The sequence below is a fragment of the Corapipo altera genome, unplaced genomic scaffold (assembly GCF_003945725.1).
Source record: "Corapipo altera isolate COAL_440 unplaced genomic scaffold, ASM394572v1 61411, whole genome shotgun sequence".
NCBI lineage: Eukaryota > Metazoa > Chordata > Aves > Passeriformes > Pipridae > Corapipo > Corapipo altera.
The window spans coordinates 13,419,198-13,438,164 of record NW_020884875.1 but is presented as its reverse complement, the minus strand read 5'-3'; the positions used below and the strand labels follow the sequence as shown (position 1 = coordinate 13,438,164).

The 18,967-nt window shown below is 34.9% G+C and overlaps 1 protein-coding gene across 11 annotated transcripts in view; it reads left to right on the top strand.

Annotated features, from left to right (window-relative positions):
- Positions 1-18,967, top strand: part of FCHO2 (FCH domain only 2) — an 80,858-nt gene that overhangs the window by 9,926 nt on the left and 51,965 nt on the right. For all 11 annotated transcript variants that reach the window (XR_003526203.1, XR_003526204.1, XR_003526202.1 and 8 more), the window contains exons 3-8: positions 4,492-4,566; positions 5,746-5,887; positions 5,971-6,123; positions 10,302-10,406; positions 12,721-12,819; positions 13,853-13,949. Coding sequence is in view for 8 of the 11 variants with exons in the window: in XM_027634443.1 (XP_027490244.1) it covers positions 4,492-4,566; positions 5,746-5,887; positions 5,971-6,123; positions 10,302-10,406; positions 12,721-12,819; positions 13,853-13,949 (671 nt within the window). In the remaining 3 variants the exon portion in view is untranslated. The remainder of the gene's footprint in view (positions 1-4,491; positions 4,567-5,745; positions 5,888-5,970; positions 6,124-10,301; positions 10,407-12,720; positions 12,820-13,852; positions 13,950-18,967) is intronic.

Below are 18,967 nucleotides of genomic sequence, written 5' to 3'. Positions count from 1 at the left end.
AACAAGACTGAAATCTGAAAATGTGACAAGTTCCAAAACAGTGCTTTTTCTAGTTCTTTTTGAAAGAAGAGTGCTTCTGCTGTGCTGAACATAAGAATTTCCTTTCTGAAGGAAATTGATTGTATGTTTGCTTCAGGATTTTGTCTTCATTCAGTTACGGACACTAGATAACACATGGAAAATACTCGCAAGGGACTGATTGAGGAGGGCACAGCCCAAGTAATCTTGTGTTTTAAGAAGCCCTGATTTCAGAGAATGCATTATGAAGCCACACAGGATTCCAGTGAAATCCTCTGTTGGATTGAGCAGACGGATATCACATTGTTCACAAGTAGTATGAAATGCTTAACGCTTCACAAACTTGCACATATTAAAACATTTTGGCCCAAGTTTCTGCTAATTAGTTCTTGTGGTTTGTCAAGAAGGGAACAATTTTTTTTCCTCATTTAAGCATGCATTTTAATAATTTCTGAAGACTAATGGCTATGTAGGAATACATTATCCTTCAGTGAGAAGTCAAGAAATGTTTTTTCCTGTGCATGGATCAGGATGTGCCAAAACGATATGCAGCCATCTTACAGCATTTTTGGTAAGATTTGTTAAAAAAATTCAGTTCACGTTAACTCACTGAGATTCGCTAGAATTTTAGTGCTACCCTGGAATTTATTTGATAAGACTGCAGTATAGTTCCTTAAGAGCGAGTCCCTGGGATTGGAAAACATCTGTCAGTGATGCAGGCCATAAGCACTAAGTTTAGTCCTTTCCAATGACCTTCTCCCATCAGGATATTAAACCTCCATGGAGTATTCTTCAACCCTCTTTTACTGCCACATCTGAGTGTGCCAGCCTGCAATTAAAAAAAAAAACAATTGAGTAACGAATAGATACTTCTTTTCAAGTGAGGGGATGAATCACTGATCAATCACAGCCTAAGCTACCAGTAGTTTGTGGCATACAGTTTAGTTTCAGAGAAATGGAGACATGTCAAAATTTGTTGTCCTCACTATACTGAAACCTTTTAGGAGATACATCTAGGCAGTGAAGCCCTTTGCTGCAATTGTGAAGTTATTGTGGGATGTCAGTCAACATCCTGGGAGATTAAAATGGTTGACTAGGACACATTTTTTCACGAGTCAAATTCTTGGTCGCAAAAAGAAATTTGATTGCACAGTATTTCAGCAGTATTTTACAATGGTCCAGTTGTCTTGTCCATGATCTATTTTGCGTATTTGTTTATTGCAAAGAAATTGAGATGTTGCACACAATTATCTGCTCCCCTCCTTGTTTTGCAGATTATAGTCTAAATATTGTTTTACAGTACTGTTTTCTGCTATAAATATGTTAAGTGGATGGGCAACATTTATTAGGAGTCGCTGAGATTTTATGCTCTGTTGTTTTTATGCTCTGACTTTTGTGTACCTGATTTTCTGAACCCTTCACTATGAAAACTAAACTTATATAAATTTGAACTTCACATCTGTCCTTCCATGCCTTTTGACACATCAGCTTTTTTGCCTTTTTTTTTTTTTTTATAAGTGGAGATATAAGAGAGTGAAAACTGAGAACTATTGAATAGGTAGAGACAGATCCAAGTTTTTGGTGATACTTTTAACAAGTTAGAGTACTTACATGTTCTTGGCACTGTGTTTGGATGTACAGACTGCTTAGGGCACAAAGGAGACATGTCTATATGAAGCCCATCTCTGTTACTTGTGCTGTTCAGAACAAGTAACTAAACTACTGCTTAGTTGTGTGTAGCCTAATTAGGTAAGCATACTGTTTCCTTTTCTCCAGGATTAGTAATGAAAAAAAGGAAAAAGTGTATAAGATATTGGATAACTTTTTTTAATTATAGTTAGCATAAGGATTTCTTTTTTAAGAATGTTCTCTCAAAATTTCTGTAAGACCATTCTGAGTTTGTAAAGTTTTTCTCTCTGAGAAAAACAAAAGTGTTTGAAGTGTATTAATTTGTAATAATATTTCTATGCTGTATCTACTATTCCTAGTGGATATCCCTAGAAGGAGCAGAGATTTTCCTCTTTGTCTGTGTTCAGTGAGTCAATACCAATTCAATTTTCACTTTTTCAGTTTTACTCTTGAGTATTTGTTATTGGTCAAGTACTAAAAGAACTGAAAGGCAGTAGGATCTGTGGTTCAGGAGCATGGCATCCGAAAGAAAAGGCAGGCAGTCTGCTCAGTATTGGCGGGGGGGACAGGTTATCAATCTGCTAAAAGAGAGATCCCTTTTGTTAGAATCACAGAATAGTTTGAAGGGACCTTAAAGATCATCTAATTCCAACCCCTCTGCTGTGGGCAGGGACAGCAGGGACACCTTCCACTAGACCAGGTTGTTCATGTCCGATCCAACCTGACCTTGAATATAAAGACTATACTTTCTTGATAAAGCATGTAGAAATGTTTGGCGTTTAAAGAAGTGAAAGTAAGAAGGTTGGGCTGCCCACATAGGTGTTTTCCCTTTAAATACTGGGAAGATTTTGTAGGTGAGCTATCTTGGTTTTGTGTGTATTTAGTATCTAAACTGTTTATATGTAAGAAACCACTCTGCTCATCTAGGAGCCAAATAGGAACAGGAATATGTTGGCTTTTCTCCAGTAGACTTTTTAATGTTTTTCTGTACCACTTGCCTATAAGCATTGTAAAAAGAATCTTCTAGATCAGATGAAATTGGCAATGCATATATTCCCATTTAACTTTTAAATGTTAAGCAAGTCTCAAGCAAAGACAGATGTTCAAATGGGTGAAAATTAATTTAATTTTTTTAATTTAAGGAGTTCATAGTGTGTTACCTGTATGTCAGAGTGCTCTGGAAAGTCAGTTGATAGGATAAATGTAAATATATATCCCAGCTGCTCCGTAACAGCATCTTCTAGTTGCTGGTGTTTATAATGGATGTATGTTGATGTTGTGTGGTAAATGACAGAACTCCAGTTTTGTGAAGATTGCTCAGGTAAGTATGCTGTAAATTGGTCCAAGGAAGAGACGTGAATTTTGGTCAGAATTCTTGTATTTAAAAAATAGGGAGGATAAATAAGTCATTGTGGTAATTAAAAAAAAAACACAAACACTACCTCTGCTTGATGTGTATGTTCTTGCTGCTGTACAGTAAGCAAGAATTCCAAACCTTGGAAACTTAAACTTAATCAAAGGTATGTTCATATGTGGAAGTAGGATAAAATTAATTGAAAGTTAATTGACCTTTTTTTTTTGTGGTGAATAACTTCACACTAGATGATATTTAAAATGTAATTTATTTATTCCATATTACAATTTAATCCCCTTTTCCAAATTGATTTTCAACTAATAGGATAGTTATTTTGGAAGGTTTTAATACATGCCTCTCTGTTTCAGGTGACTACTGCTGCTTTGTTACGTATTTTCACAAGACAATTCTTTTTGCTTGGAAAGCATTGCTGTACAGGAGATAAAAACCTTTGTCTTAGATTATAGTCATGCTGTAACTTGAGAGATGGGTGAATTCTTCATTTCCCTTTTTTATTCTCTTTTCTCCCTGTTTAAAGGTATTATGCAGCAGGAAAGAAATTGCTTCAAGCTTTTCAAAAAAAGGCAATTACAGTATTTACTGAAATCCAGGATACTTCTAAATCTAAGTTGGTGCCACATAATGAATATTGGTTTAGGGTGGAAAATACTGTGTGTCTTTAATAATAGGAGGGTGGGGAAGGACTTGCACAGTCACTGCTGCAACAGGTTATTCCATGTCAGTTGCCCCAGCAGAGGCTCTAAGGAGGAAATCTGTGCTGACCCATGGATTTCGCATCTCTGCAAGACAGGTGAAATTATGTGTTCAGATGAAGGAAAATATAATAAAACTTTGTGTAGGGAAGAAATTTTCCAAAATAAATCTGAATGTACTGAGACAAGCTTCTTTAAAAATGAGTATAAAAAGTAGAACACAAGACTTACCACTGCATGTTATTTGGCTTCCAAACTCAGATATCACTATGCAAAGAATTTAAAGGAATAAACAACCCTCCCTACAACAAGAGTAGACAAGATCTCATTTTGTTTAATATGATGGCTCAGTAAGCATTCAGTTTGTTTATTGTGATATTTTCATTACAAATATATTTTATTTTGTTGCTGTGTAAGTCTGTCCTGCTTAGACAGTGCTAGACAGGTGATTGTTATGACACTTCATTCTCTCTGTTACTAAAAAATATTAAAAGCAGTTGAGAACAGCAAACAGGAAGGAAGGAATGGTCTTCTTCAAGTCTTCAGTTCCTAGGTTTTACTTGTTCTGTTCCCTATAATGTTCTGTCACAAGGTTCTTAGATTATTTTTTTAAATATAGTAATGTAATTTTTCATAGAGATTTTGAGGGGTCATTAAAATGGAGTAATTTTCAGCTAAAGTAAAAAGTCCTCTGTCTTGTACCTTTAGAATGCATATTCAACTCTCTTCAAATGTCTTCAAAATTTCAATTATGCTTTTGATGATTTTCTTTGTCAGGGCTACAATAGAGGAGACATATTCAAGGTCAATGACAAAACTAGCCAAATCAGCAAGCAATTACACTCAACTTGGGTAAGTAAGTGTACATAAGAGAGAAATAAATATCTGCATACCTATTAAGAATTAAATTTGATTCTGAATGTTTTATTGCTGATGTTGAAGGTTAGCATAACTTTACCACCTTTAAAAATGATTGTTAGTTCTTCAGTAACGATGCAAAATATCATGCAGCTATGATAAAAACTAAGACAGCACAGTTTTTTTAAACTATGAATAAAAAGACCAAAACCCAAACATGGAGAAACTGTCTGTTCCCCTGTGCTTAAGGCACAGTTCTTTTCAGACGTATGACTTCTGTTATGTGTTCTCAAGCCTATGGAAATTATTTTGAAGAGAGAACTTATGGTCTGTAAATGTGGTTGTTAATTTATTTGTTTCTGTTTTTTCTGGTGTTGGAGTGCTGTCTGTCCTCAGAGATGTTCAGAATGAGACTTTTCCATAGATTCATTCCATAGCTTAATGGAAGTTTTATACACGGAGTATAAAAAAAAGGAATGATTAATGGATGCTTTTTCATCAGAAAGATTAGACCAGTGCTTTAATGGGTATGGTTAGTATTGATTTTTTTTTTAGCAGCATTAACCAGGAAATTGAGATAGAAATGTATCTTTAGAATATCTAGAGAAGTCAATTCAGCACAGAAATCTCAATCTGAGAAATGATCCCACCTTCCTGTGCCATACAGTTCAAGTCTGTTGATCAGTAAATTCCTTTTACTGATCAACAGACCATCTTTGGCAATATATTTTTCTGCATTTTACGCCTGCAGTGGTGTAAGACAACTACAAATTAACTGACCAATACATTTCTGATTTGTTCTCACTGTTCAAGTATATACATAAAAATACTTACTGCATGTTAGATTATTTTGAGCTGCTCTTGCACCATCTTGCCACTTGGTATTATTGTGTACTGATAATAGAGAGGATTAAATTAACTTTGCTTTGTTTTACTAATTAGAGTCAATATGGATAAAACAGAAAACATAAAAAATTAGTAGATAGGATACCAAGTACATTTGGAACATATTTAATATGAATTTACAGCAGTTGTTGGGGGGTTTGTTTGTTTCAATTTTAGGAACTGAAGTGAACTGTAAATTACTTGATTACCCTTTGGCACTATTAAAAAAAAAACCTACTAAAAGAAAAAAATCCAGATGAACATTAAGTATTATTTTCCTCAATCTAGGACATTTGCACCAGTTTGGGATGTTTTCAAAACCTCAACAGAAAAACTAGCAAGCTGTCATTTGGATCTTGTGCGGAGATTACAAGAACTAATAAAAGAAGTTCACAAGTATGGAGATGAACAAATCAAAGCTTATAAAAAGGTTATTAATTTTCTCTTATGCATGTCCAATGACTTGTTAACATTAAAGTGATTTGCTTTTGACAACCGTGTGATATTTGGCAGACTAAAGAGGATGTTTCAGGAACTTTGGAAGCAGTGCAAAATATTCAAAGTATCACTCAGGCCTTGCAGAAATCAAAGGAAAACTACAATACAAAGTGTGTGGAACAAGACCGCCTGAAAAAGGAAGGAGCAACACAGAGAGAAATTGATAAGGTAGCTCTGTCTTACTTTAACTCTGTTGTTAATCAGTAATGTGTTCACCTTGTATTAATAAAATGCTTTTGAAAGGGTTAAGTGTAATTAATAGTAGTAGTTGCGACTTTTATAATGTGCATGATATTTTGAATACCCCGTGATGTTTTGTTTATTCTTACTTCCTTCTCTGTTCTAATCACACTGCAGTTCTAATTCTTTATTTTGTACATACCTGCATTATATGGTAGTATTGTTTAATGGCTTTACAGAAATCATGCATAGTTTTTTTAGCATCTATTATGTTTTTGATTATATTTCCTTATACAGTTTTATGTGTTGTGTGGATATTTCTTCCCTAAACTTAATTTTTCCTTCATAAGTTCTTCTGATACACTAGTTACTAGATTACCTAAAATAAAATGTTAATTTTGTTTGATTGACACAAATAGTCAGTGCCCTTGTTACTGAACTAAGGAGTAATTGTGTTGTCCCTTTTATGGGTTAAGGTAACTAATTACACGAATATTTGAAGTCTCTTCCATTGAGAAGAAAAACATGTAATCAGTACTTTCAGTGCTAATTTAAAAGGTTTCGATTTCATGGACCAGAAATTCAAGAGATGAGTATCTTGATGTTGTATTTAGTACTGCCCTTGGGTTATGGCAGGATTTGATCCATTCAGAGAAGTACAAAATGTCTGAGGTTGGCAGACACCTCTGGAAGTCATCCTGTCTATCCCCCATGCTCAAGCAGGGCTACCTCAAGCCAGTTACCCAGGACCACATCAAAATGGCTTTTTAGTGTCTCCAAGGATGGAGATTCCACAGTCTCTCTGGGCAGCCTCTGCCAGGGCTCAGTCACCTTCGCAGGAAAAAGGTGTTTCCTGAGGTTCAGAGGGAACTTCTTGTGTTTTCTGTTAGTACCCGTTGCCTCTGGTTCTGTCACTGTGCAACACTGCAAAGAGCCTGACTTTGCCCTCTGTGTTACCCTCCCTTCAGGTATTTATATGTACAGATAAGATTCTCCCTAAGGCTTCTCTTCTCCAGGCTGAACAGTTTCAGTGCTTTCAGCCTTTTCTCATGGGAAAGGTGCTTCAGTCCCTTGATTGTTTTCATTGCCCTTCAATGGACTCTCTGCAGTACCTCCATGTCTTTCTTGCAATGGACAAGCCAGAACTAGACACTACTGCAGGTGTGGCCTTGCCAGTGCTGAGTGGAGGGGAAGGATCACCTTCCTTGACCTGCTGACATCAGTGTAACTTTTTCCTGTTTTCAGGAATCTGACTAGTGGAGGAAAGAGGTCACATTTCCTCATCTCTAACTAGAACTTCTCATATTAAATCTTGATTTCTCTGCTGATTTCCACTTTCATTAACTGATCTGTGTAAGATTATGTGCTTATTAAAATTATCTTTGTGCTTTTTATACTACTATCTTGATAAAATTGGTTATTACCTTTTCACTGGTGACAAAAGTGATTCTGTTCACCATGTTCCAGTTGTTTCAGATTGATATAAATCTAGCCTTTTTTTTCTCCCTAGCTTTTGTCTCAAACAACAGTTGATGTTGGATTCTAGACGTGAATCAGAAATGTGTGTTGGCAGATGTTTTCCTGCCAGTATATTCAAAGTATAATTTTTCTGAATTCTTGTAAATACATTAAAACTTTTCAGTAGGAAAAGCTGACTTGTTTTTAAGATGTAGCATTGTCCTTATTAATTTGGAAACAAAAAAGTGTTCAACCTGAGAGATGTCTATATGAGAAGAGAGAAAGAGGAAGCATTGTAGGAGGAAGGTCGGTTTTTACTGGTTTGTGCATCTTCCTAGATATAATTAGATCATAGTTGAATGCTCTGCAAGTATTTAAAAAATGTTTCCAGTAGGAACAGGTAACCAGTACTGTCACATCTCTTCAGTTATGCATCTATGCAAATTTACACTTGTAATTTCATGAACAGGGTGACTAAAGATTGTATTCATTTATTTTTTCTTTGGTAGAAAATAGATTTATTACATTAAGCACAACATGAAAACTATTTTCTATCAAAACCACACAATAACTGCTTTATAAGAAAACAAGGGATCTATACCAGTATACAAAGCCAGATGTTTGGAGAGATACTTTATTGAAGAATCTGAGGAGGTATCTGCAGCTGAAAGTTAATACTAAGTTGTGTAATGATTTCCTGTTGTTCTCTGACATGTGAACTTCTCTATATATAGTGACTTGACAAAAAATTCTTGACTGATCCTTTTCTTTCACTTACTGTAAATTTGCTAAACACGGTTCTAGCAATTGCCGCACCTGAGAATAGTCACATCCTGTTTTCAGGAGACATTAGTTGCTAATCAGTGTTCATGTGTTTTGTCATTTTGTCTGTCCTGCTGAGTAGTTAGTTTTTTTAATGCTTTTCAGCATTAATACTCGGATTCTGCTCATCGTTAAACGTGATAGGAGATGGAGAATGTTTTTGTTTTGTCAAAATCCCTTGCACATGGGGTTCAGTTACATAATGCTTTACCAGAAAACCCTTTTTTTTAAAGTCTTTTAACTTAGCATTTCCTTCCTTTTCAATGGTTATATTTGGAATGATCTAACTCCAAAGCAGTCTTAATCAGTTTTAAAAACAAGATTTCATGGAGCACCTTTTACTTTTATCACAGTAAATGGCATTTGGGAAACAGGACAGGACTGTGTGCTTCTTCATGATTCCCCTGTGTGAATGTATAAGAGTGAGAATCATGAAATAAAATTCAAGATAATTAACTGATGGATTTAATACAACCTGTCATGCTCCGTTTTAATCCATGTTCTTCTTTCATGAACTGTTTTCAGCCCCTGTTATGCTGAATGTACATGACTATATGACTTAAGATCTGCTTAAGCTTTCTTTGTAACTGGAAAAGTGAAACTGTAGCTTTGTTTCCTATTCCTTTGAAGTCTTGGTTATGTTTCTGCAGACGAACAAGTGCTAATGCCGTATCGTTACTCATGATTTTCTGTTATTTTTCTCTTGGAAATTGCAGAGTCAATCTCTCTGTTGCCAGAGGGCATCTTTCTGTTAATTCATTTGAATGTTAGAGATAATGATCAGCTTTACAACTCATTGCAAGTAAAAAATAGTTTCTGTTTTTACTGTAAGACAGATGAAATTAATTGGAAAGGGGAAGAGGGCTACTCAGAACTGGAACAAATAGTGAATATACAGCTGTCTTTATTGATGTCATTAACAATTCAGGAGTACTTTTGATTTACAGCTGATTGGAAATTTCAATGAGATAAAGTAGGCACATTTAACAAAAAAGCTTAGGGGGAAAATGATGTTCAAAATTATTTTTATTTTCATTGGCATTTAACTTGGAAATAGAATATCAAAGGTTTGAAAGGCTTCATCTCGTTCATCATGCTGTAGACTTTGAAAATAACTTTTTCTCTACCACGATCAGTCACTTCATTCAGTTTTGTTCTCCATGTAATACTGAGATTCTCCTGTGGTTTGTTTTGTCTTTTATTTAACTCCCAGAAAGATGATTTTGGTTTATTAGCAACAAATAATGAAAAAACAATTATAAATCCCACAAGAACTATTATAAATAACACTAACCTGCATAAATCTGATTATCAGTGTGTTCTGCATTAGCTTCACTTTCAAGTTGTCTGTTAATTCATTGATAACGCCTCTTAATCTGTTGATGTAACTCTTTTACTTTTCAATTTCTTCCTTTTTTTCTAAGAGAATTGAACCATCTTGTTTTTTTTTACCATTGACTCTTTCAGAATTGCACGTATAACTTGTTCTATATTCCAACCTAGCTTTTATTCCTGTTTTGCTGTTGCAAATATAAATTTGTTGTAAATGTTTGACAGAGCTAATGAGTTATTGTCAGCAATATGAATTTGATTTCCAAATAAGTGTATTATAAATTTTTCACTGCTGATAAGTGGAAGGGATTTAAATGACCTAACAGCTTTTTTAGATTTTTTTTTAATGTGGTTTATGGTAGTTCTAAATAGAAATCTCTAATAGCTTGAATATGAGTTATTTGGTGATAAAATTTTTTTATGACACTTCCCTGTTTTGATATGTCCCTGGATAATTTTTAGGGATCATCCTAGGCTGTCTTTTAATAATGACTGTAAAAACCTTGGCTGAGACCATATGTATGACATTTGACACTTTTTGTACTGATCTACAGGCAGCAGTTAAAACAAAAAAAGCTACAGATACCTATAAACTATATGTGGAGAAGTACGCTGCATTTAAAACTGATTTTGAAGTGAAAATGACAGAAACAGCACAGGTAGGCGTTATATTAATTGAGTTACCTTTGAAATAGACTAATGTCTATAGGCTATTTCATCTCTGAAGCCATCCGAAATCAAAGTTTTTGAAAAAGTGGTTAATTTGGAAATAGATTTGTTTGAAAGGCAGACACTGACTATGGTGGTTGTGATAGCACTGTCCTTGAATGACACAGTTGAGCACTAGCTCAAGAAAGACTTCTTGAAGAAATTTTAGGAAGAAAGCAAAAGGAACTTCTGGACGTATTATAGATGCATTGTGATTTTGTGGGAAATCCTCTGAATTGCTGGGCAAACAGAAATCATTCATAGGAGTTTTAATATTGAGATACATTGTGGCTTTTCCATCGAAACAGTTTAATTACAGCTTGTTAAAGTGTCTTCCCAGGGTTTACCTGAGATTTTTGGAAAGCCCTTACATCTGTTAAAGTTTCTGGGAATTTTTAAGACTCAGTCTGTGTTCCAGAGGATATCAGGTTCTCTGTATCATTGCATGTGCCATTCCTTGCTACATTTTAAACCAAACTTGTCTAAATGTGCTTAGTTCCTTAATTGTAGCAATCCTTTTACTTAAATTTTCACTTAATGTTATATTGGACATTTGTAAACTTTCCACATCTGTCCATATTGGAAATGAAAATTGCCATTCTGCAAGTTTTGATTTCAGTCTTGATTTACGAGTTATTGCTGCGATAAATATGGAAAGGTTTATTGTGATTGAAGAAGTAGGAAAACTCAATTCATTGTTGTTTATAAATTGAATTTGACAGAAATTCCTTATGTGGAGGGACGTTTTTGAGTACATCTATAGTATTGTTATGCACTTGCTATGCAGTTGCTAAGAAAACATGTTGTCTTATTTGCCTGGTCTTCCACTTTGCTGGAGGGTTTTTTTAAAATCATGTAGCTCGGGCAATTACTGGAAAGGATCAAATAGTTGAAAATGCTGTATTTTTTGATAAGAATTATAGGGTTGTATTATAATACCTAGCTTTATTCAAGATGGCTACACTTCAGAGACTTTAAATCTGAATTATAAAACAATAAAAAAGAAGGAAGAAAACAATTGGGGGGATGCTTTCCACTAACAGACAAAAAATGTGTCTATATGGACAACTGTTTTCATGTGCTTTAAGGAGAAGAGTTTAAAGAACACATTGTATACGTGTCTTGACACTCCTGTGACTGAGAGCAGATGTTAGACCAGAGATAGTTTACATAATAAGGCAATCAGTACAAGAGTAACATCATAGCACAGGCTACAGAGGATAACCATATCCTCTGTATTTAAGAGGAAGGCTGCTGGAGAAAAACAAATAATTTTAGTCTGCCCGATTGATGGCTAGAGAGATATCTAAGTGTGGTAGAAGATTGAGGGTTTAGAAGTTACAGATATTTGTCTTGTCTGGACAGAGTTGTATTTGTGAATCAGAGTAGCAGGAGGTGTGAAATGGGGAGAGATGATCTTCAGGGAACCCTGTGCAAATTGGAGAGAGGATTAAGTGGTGCTCCAAAGTTTGGACACACTTGAAAGGGAAGTTACAGAAATAGGCAGAGAACTAGGAAAGAGCAGAAGTAAACAAAGATTTCCAGACAATTATGGTTGACCGTTGGGGAGGATGAGGACATTTTTAGTTCTGATTTTTGGCCAGGAAGGAGCCATTGAGAAATTTGGAAGTGATTTTAAAATGGCTGTCAGCTGGAAGCCTGAGTAAAATGGAACAAATTGCAAAAATTATATGTGATGAGTTTAAAATTCAAACAAACTAATCATATTTAAAGAAGGAAAGGATGTATACTTAACTAGAAAATGAGAAAGCATTTGTATATTTCTGAGGAGGAGGAGAAAGTACTAAAAAGGAAGTGCAAAACATATCTAGAAATAAGATTTCTTAGTGTAGATGAAAAAAAAAAGACTGGTCAGTAATGGAGAAAAGAGGGGTTATTTGAACACCCCCTAAACCTATTTTCTGCTGGTGGAAATGGGTCAGATTTTTTTGAAAATAAAGATTAGATGAAAGTTCAAAGAGTAAGTAAAAAAATCTCAGTAATGGTTCTAAAAGGATATGTTGCTTTTTAAAGTACATTATTTCATAACTCTAAATTCTGCTCCTTACTTAAGTATTCTTAAATAATTATTCTTAAGTATTTACAATATTCTTAAATGTTGTAATTGCCATGGTAAAGATCTGGAAGGGAAAAAAAAGTTATTTGTTTGGAGTTTTTTCCATTTAGTGTATTTAATTATTAAAATAAAAAGTTTAGTCTTTAAAAAAATTTTTGTTATGACTAATTGCTCATATCGGTTTGCAGAAATTTCAAGACATTGAAGAAACACACCTTCTTCGTATGAAAGAGATTATAGAATCATTGTCAAACACTATAAAAGAAATTCATATACAAATAGGAGAGGTAACTTTTATACTATCTTTTTTTTGTTTGTTTGGATTATGCTATATATTTTTCTTAACTATTAAATGGAATATTTCTTACTGTGTTTGTGGCAATTACATTTTTCAAATTATGGAAATTCAGATAAGCTCAAATTTCCATGGCTTCCTGCTGAATTTGTGAGTTCAGTGTCACAAAATTTACAGGGTAAGTCTGAATATTGTCTTAATGGAAAACAAGATATTATGACAATTTGAAGAAATATTAATATATTTCTAATTGATGCTCCCTAGATATTGAATTAGCACTCATTTCACACATAATCAGGATACTACTTCTTTGATTAAAAATAGAAATTAGATCACTTGGATTTTTATGAGCAAAAGATCTTTAGTAACAAAAGCTTATATAGTATCTTCTTTTGTTTGGGTATAAGTTGGCTTGGTTAATAATCATTATAAGCATTTCTAGTTTTTTAGATTTTTTTTAGTGTCTTTTTATTTGCATACACTTAGAGTCACTATTTTCTTCAGTACTGAGGTTTCCTGCTAGTGAACAGTCATCACAAGGGTCATGCTATGTATTTCTAAAGCATAAAGCATATACACATAATGCTTTGTTGGAAAAACCTATCAACAACATGTTGTTGTTTGTCAGACCGAAAACATTACAACAGTAATGCTTTTACTTAAGCAGGTGGGAGCTGTGATAATTAGTAGTAACAGTTCACACCCTTAACTGGTGCTGGCTTAAGAATCTGCTTGTTTTCCTGACATTGTAGTGCGACATGTTGCTGACAAATTCAGAAAACTATATATACACAAGTTTTTCAGATGAAAGAAATAGAAGTAAAAACTAGACCTGACATTCCATTTTTAACCTGTATTGTATCCACACTTGCTAATACTGAAGTAAAGTAGGGATTTCCTTGTTAAAATATCTGTTGATGTCTCTTAAGTCCTGTAATATATTTTGGAGGAAAGTATTTTGAACCTTAACTACAGAGAAAACTAATTTTTAAAATTAATTGCACTATTTTTTTTTTCTTTTGAAGGTGCATGAAGAGTTTATTAATAACATGACAAATACTACAGTTGAGAGTTTAATACAGAAATTTGCTGAGTCAAAAGGAACTGGGAAGGAAAGACCTGGTAAGAGATTAAAACTAACAGGATAGGAAAAGTTAGCTTTAAAACTGGAAATTTCCACTCTCCGTAAAAGGTCAAACACGTGTTTTTTTAATGTGCAGTATTTTTAATGTATTTGCAATTTCAAGTTCTTAGTATTCATTACCTTTGATATTAAATGATTCATAGAAATTGATAACAGAATTTATTATGTGCACGTGGTATTTGTGTTCATAAAACTTGGTAATTTGTAGATTTATACTGCTAAACTATACTGTTTCTTGGTACATCAGTGAAATTTGTCAAGCAACTGTATTTCCTTGTACAAACTATGTGTTGTCTCCTAAGTGTTTCTGCACAAATTACTCTTCAGATCTTTATTTATTAGAAATTTATTAATATATTCAGAGGAGATGTCTATACAGCTGCTTACTGATCTGTTGAAACAGTTGTATCAGTTTGGTTAGCTTACAAAATTAACATTTTAATAGATATATAATATATTTTTTATAAAATATATATTTTAATATACAATAATGCATATTGTTTCTTTACTAAGCAGCAAATTGAATACTACTTTCTGAAGGTAATGCTGGTTGGGTATGGTGTATAAGACTTCCCTGGACTGGCATCATAGAGCAGGCTCACAGTACTGCATACCTAGTGTCGCTTTTAATATTTGCCGTGAAACAGTCACTAGGTGTGTGAATGCAGGAATTAGACCCTCTTAGCTGTTTTCAGCACTGGGAGTCCTTACTAACATCTCTGTCTTCTAGTGTAGGCTCAGAAAGATTTTTTTTTTTTCAGAGCAAGAATGTACATACTAACGTAGATGATGAAAAATTATAGTAAATTGTTAAATATGATTACTAGGTATCTTGCAATGTGTCTGTGAGGTGTTTTTAACGTAATATGGTTTCATATTCCTTCTCTGTTCCACTAATGGTCGTAGTAGGCTGCAGTAAGATTGTATGTGGAATGATTTCTGAAAGCTTCCTGTGTATTTTGCAATTTTTCAGTAAAGATTAAGAAAGAAAATGTATGAATGTCAGAGTTTCAAGTTCAGTTGTTCTGAAATCAGGACAAAGACACATGAAAATTCAGTGTTCAGACCTCTTTGCTTAGCTGTTGCTGACATGTCATGGGATGGCTAGGGATCTCCATCTATTCAGGATTCTGACTGCCAGGGTTACAAAGACCCTTGCTAATGTATTCTAGAGCGTGGTGCACTTCAAGTCATCCATGTTATTTTTGTAGCTTTTGCTAGACAAAATAGTAATTGTAAGAAAAGTAACACTTCACTTTTTAATTTTATGGAGAAGTTATATACATTTTGTACTTATTTGCTGCTTTGTAGTGTTCTTCAAATCCTATTTGTATTCTCTGTAAAAACTTCATCAAATGTATTCTAAGGAATAAACAAAGTATTCTAAGGAAGGATAACACATTTAGTGTGTAAATATATGCACCTTGAATTTTCTTTTACAGGATTAAATTATTGTATTGATATCAATTTTGTAAAGCGGTCATGGTGCAGAGGGAAAGCACAGTTAAATTCAGCAGCAAAGGAATACAAATTCATAAGAAGTGTCAGAGACTAGAAACACGGACTAGTAGTGATGTTAATTATAGTTTCTACTTCTGTTATATTTATTTTATTAACTTAGAATGATAGAACTTTGACAGTTACAACGACGTGGAAGGTAGAGTGAGGTATCAGCCTTCTAAGGATCAAATGAAAACATCCACTGTGTTAAGGACTACTTTTTCTTGATTAAAACCTCACTTTTTTCTGTTTGAGAACTTTTCATGGTAGAAAGATATTTTATGTCATAAGGCAGATGTTGGAAGTCTGTGAGATGTATTTTTTTAAATAGGCTGGAGAAGGAGATGACTCCTCAGATAAATCTAAATATTCAGTGTAAAAAATTATACTGACTTGGCATGCAAAACAAATGCAGCAAAAAAGTCTTATAGATGTCACTGTTTCTTATAATTCCAGTCCTAAATCTGTTTGAAGGCAACACTTTAAAATTCCCCAGGTCTTCTCTCATCCATGTTATTTGTAGGCTACCATGGTAAGTTAGATGGTGGATATTTTCCAACAAAATAAAGAGGTAATGTATAGAGTATTTTAGTTTATTTCAGCATATTCTAGATATGGTTATAGTTCTTCATAGCAGAGTTCACCTGGTTTTATTTATATCTGTAAAAATAAGAATGAATCTGAAATGAAGTACTGAGAAGGACTGTTTTATTATGTAGACTACAAACCATTCACAGTAAAGTTTATTGCTTATCTGAAATATCTGTACAGTGATGTCCTTGTACCAGACTATATGGGCTCCCTCTGGTGGCTAACTTCCATCATCTGGAATACACAGGGATATCTAGAGTTTTAAGTTTTTCTCGTACAAATAAAATTTCTTTCAAGCAGTCATGCTCTGTGAGCATTTTTTAATTCATTCAGGAACTTCTTTACAATAGCTCTTTTTGAACTGCTACCTAAATAACTTATCTAGTCAGCTTTATAATGTACTTCTTATGAATTTGTTTTAATTCTTTTTTTTTCAATCAGTTTAGAATTTACTGGTTTTAGTAACACAGTATTTAAGTTATATTTCTTATTTGTTTTCTGACTTCCATTCAGTGTAAAATGAAAAACCAAAACAGAACAACAAAACCCAAACCACATATGTAGAGCTACAAATCTTTAATTTTAGCTGAAAAAAAAGTCAATATAAAACATTGAAAAACAGGAAGAGAGCTGCAGGACCAGTAAGGCTTCAGATCAGAATTTACTGCGTTTTGTGAACTGTCTCCAGCATGCAGAGGAACCAGGACAAGCTCAAGAAGCAGGCCCATGTGGTCCTCATGAGGTTTAACAAGACCAAGTGCATGGTGCTCCACCTGGGTTGGACAACCCCTGGTATCAATACAGGGTGAGCAGATCAAGAGCAGCCCTGCGGAGAAGGACTTGGGGCTGCTGGTGGATGAGAGGCTGGACATGACCCAACAATGAGTACTCACAGCACAGAAAGCCAATTGTATCCTGGGCTGCATCAAAAGCAGTGTAGGCAGCAGGTCTAGAGAAGTCATTCTGTCCTAGAGTAGATGTCTCTACTCATTTTGAGCAGGTTGGACTAGAAGATCTCTAAATCTTTTCCAACCCAAGTTATTCTATGACTATACTGTGCTCCTGCTTTTAGGTCTAATAGCAAGTTTGATACCATCAGTTGGAAAATGCTTTTGTCACTCACATGGTCGTGCACTGTTCATCAAAACTTGTTGCCGCTTCTGCTGAATCAGTTTTCTGTTTGTGATAGCCTGGAAGTCTGTTGCTTCATATTCCTCGGAAATTTCATTTAATGCATGGCAGAAAATGCCTGCTCTGCTTCTCTTCCACCCAATTTATATGTTCAATAAGTCAATAATGGAGATGATACCAGAATAATCCTATTCCAGATTAATGACATATCAATGAGCTCTAGCTCTATATACTTAATCCTATAATAATCTATTTAAAAATTGGTTTGTTCTAGTGTGCAAAGTTGGTGCCACAAGGCATAGAGACTGGTATGAGATTCAAGCTCATGTTTTTCTTAGATTTTATGTCTGAAATTGTCAAAATAATATCAAATGTCTCTTAAGAGATTAGTCAATGCCTATAAAGCTATAGCTGATCATGAATATTTTTTTAATTTTAGTTTCTGAATTACTATGTCCTGTTCTTATGTATGGAGAGCTAAATGTGTGTGTTTGTTCCTTATTAATTTTTACCCGCTACACAGTTCACTCAGAAGGCTCCATCCAGCCTGACCTTGAACACTTTCAGGGACGGGGCATCCGAAACTTTTCTGGGCAACCCATTCCAATGTCTCAGCACCCTCACAGTAAAGAATTTCATTCTAATATCTAATCTAAACCTACTCTCCTTCAGCTTAAGGCCATTCCCCCCTTCCTGTCACTACATGCGCCTGTGAAAAGTCCCTGTCCAGCTTTCTTGCAGGCCCCTTTTAGGTACTGACAGGCTGCTCTAAGATGTCTCTGGAGCTTTCTCTTCTTCAAGATGAACAACCCCAACTCTCTCAGCCTTTCCTCATAGGACAGGTTCTCCAGACCTCTGATCAACTTAGTGGCCCTCCTCTGGACTCATTTCAATAAGAGATTGTCTTTCTTGTGCTGAGAACCCCAGATCTGGATGCAGTACTCCAGGTGGGGTTTCATGAGAGCAGAGTAGAGGGGGAGAATCTTCTTCAACCTGCTGGCCTTGCTTTTTGTGATGCAGCCCAGGATACAGTTGGCCTTCTGTGGGTGCATATTGTTGGGTTATGTTGACCCAACAAACCCTCTGAAATCTTTCTTCCCCAAGGCTGCTTGCAATCCATTGTCTGCCCAGCCTGTATTTGTGCTCAGGATTACCCTGCCCCAGGACCTTGCACTTGGCCTTGTTGAACTTTACGTGGTTTGCACAGGCCCATCTCTCCAGCCTGTCCAGTTCCCTCTGCATGGCATTCCTACCCTCCAGTGTGTCGACTTCACCACACAGCTTGGTGTCATCGCAACTTGCTGAGGGTGCTCCCACTGACTGTGTCATTGACACATGTTAAACAATGTCTGTCCCAATACTATACCCACACACTTGTGGGAGCTCTACCTGTTAGCAGAATCATGAAACATTAAGCTTCAATTTAGTAAACATTTAAAAATCAAATTTTACTGAGGCTTTAATTCAACTGATTTTTGATTCATTGAACTCAGCTGAATCACTGATTATTTGATTAGAATAACATTTTATGTGGCTGTCTGTTGGCAGTGATGAGAGATTAGTGCAAAGATTCGTGTAAATTTATGACATGCGTTTAGGTTTTGTAATTGCTTGTGTGAGCATTTTAGTCCTGAATGTGCATGAAAGGTATTGCTTATGTGTTTTTTCCAAAGCAAATGCAAGTGTCAAAATGAGCTGCACCACAACTGGAAGGTAGTGCTAATCGTGTTAATGCACAGTTGTGCTCACTCCATGTTAATATTCCTGTTTAGTT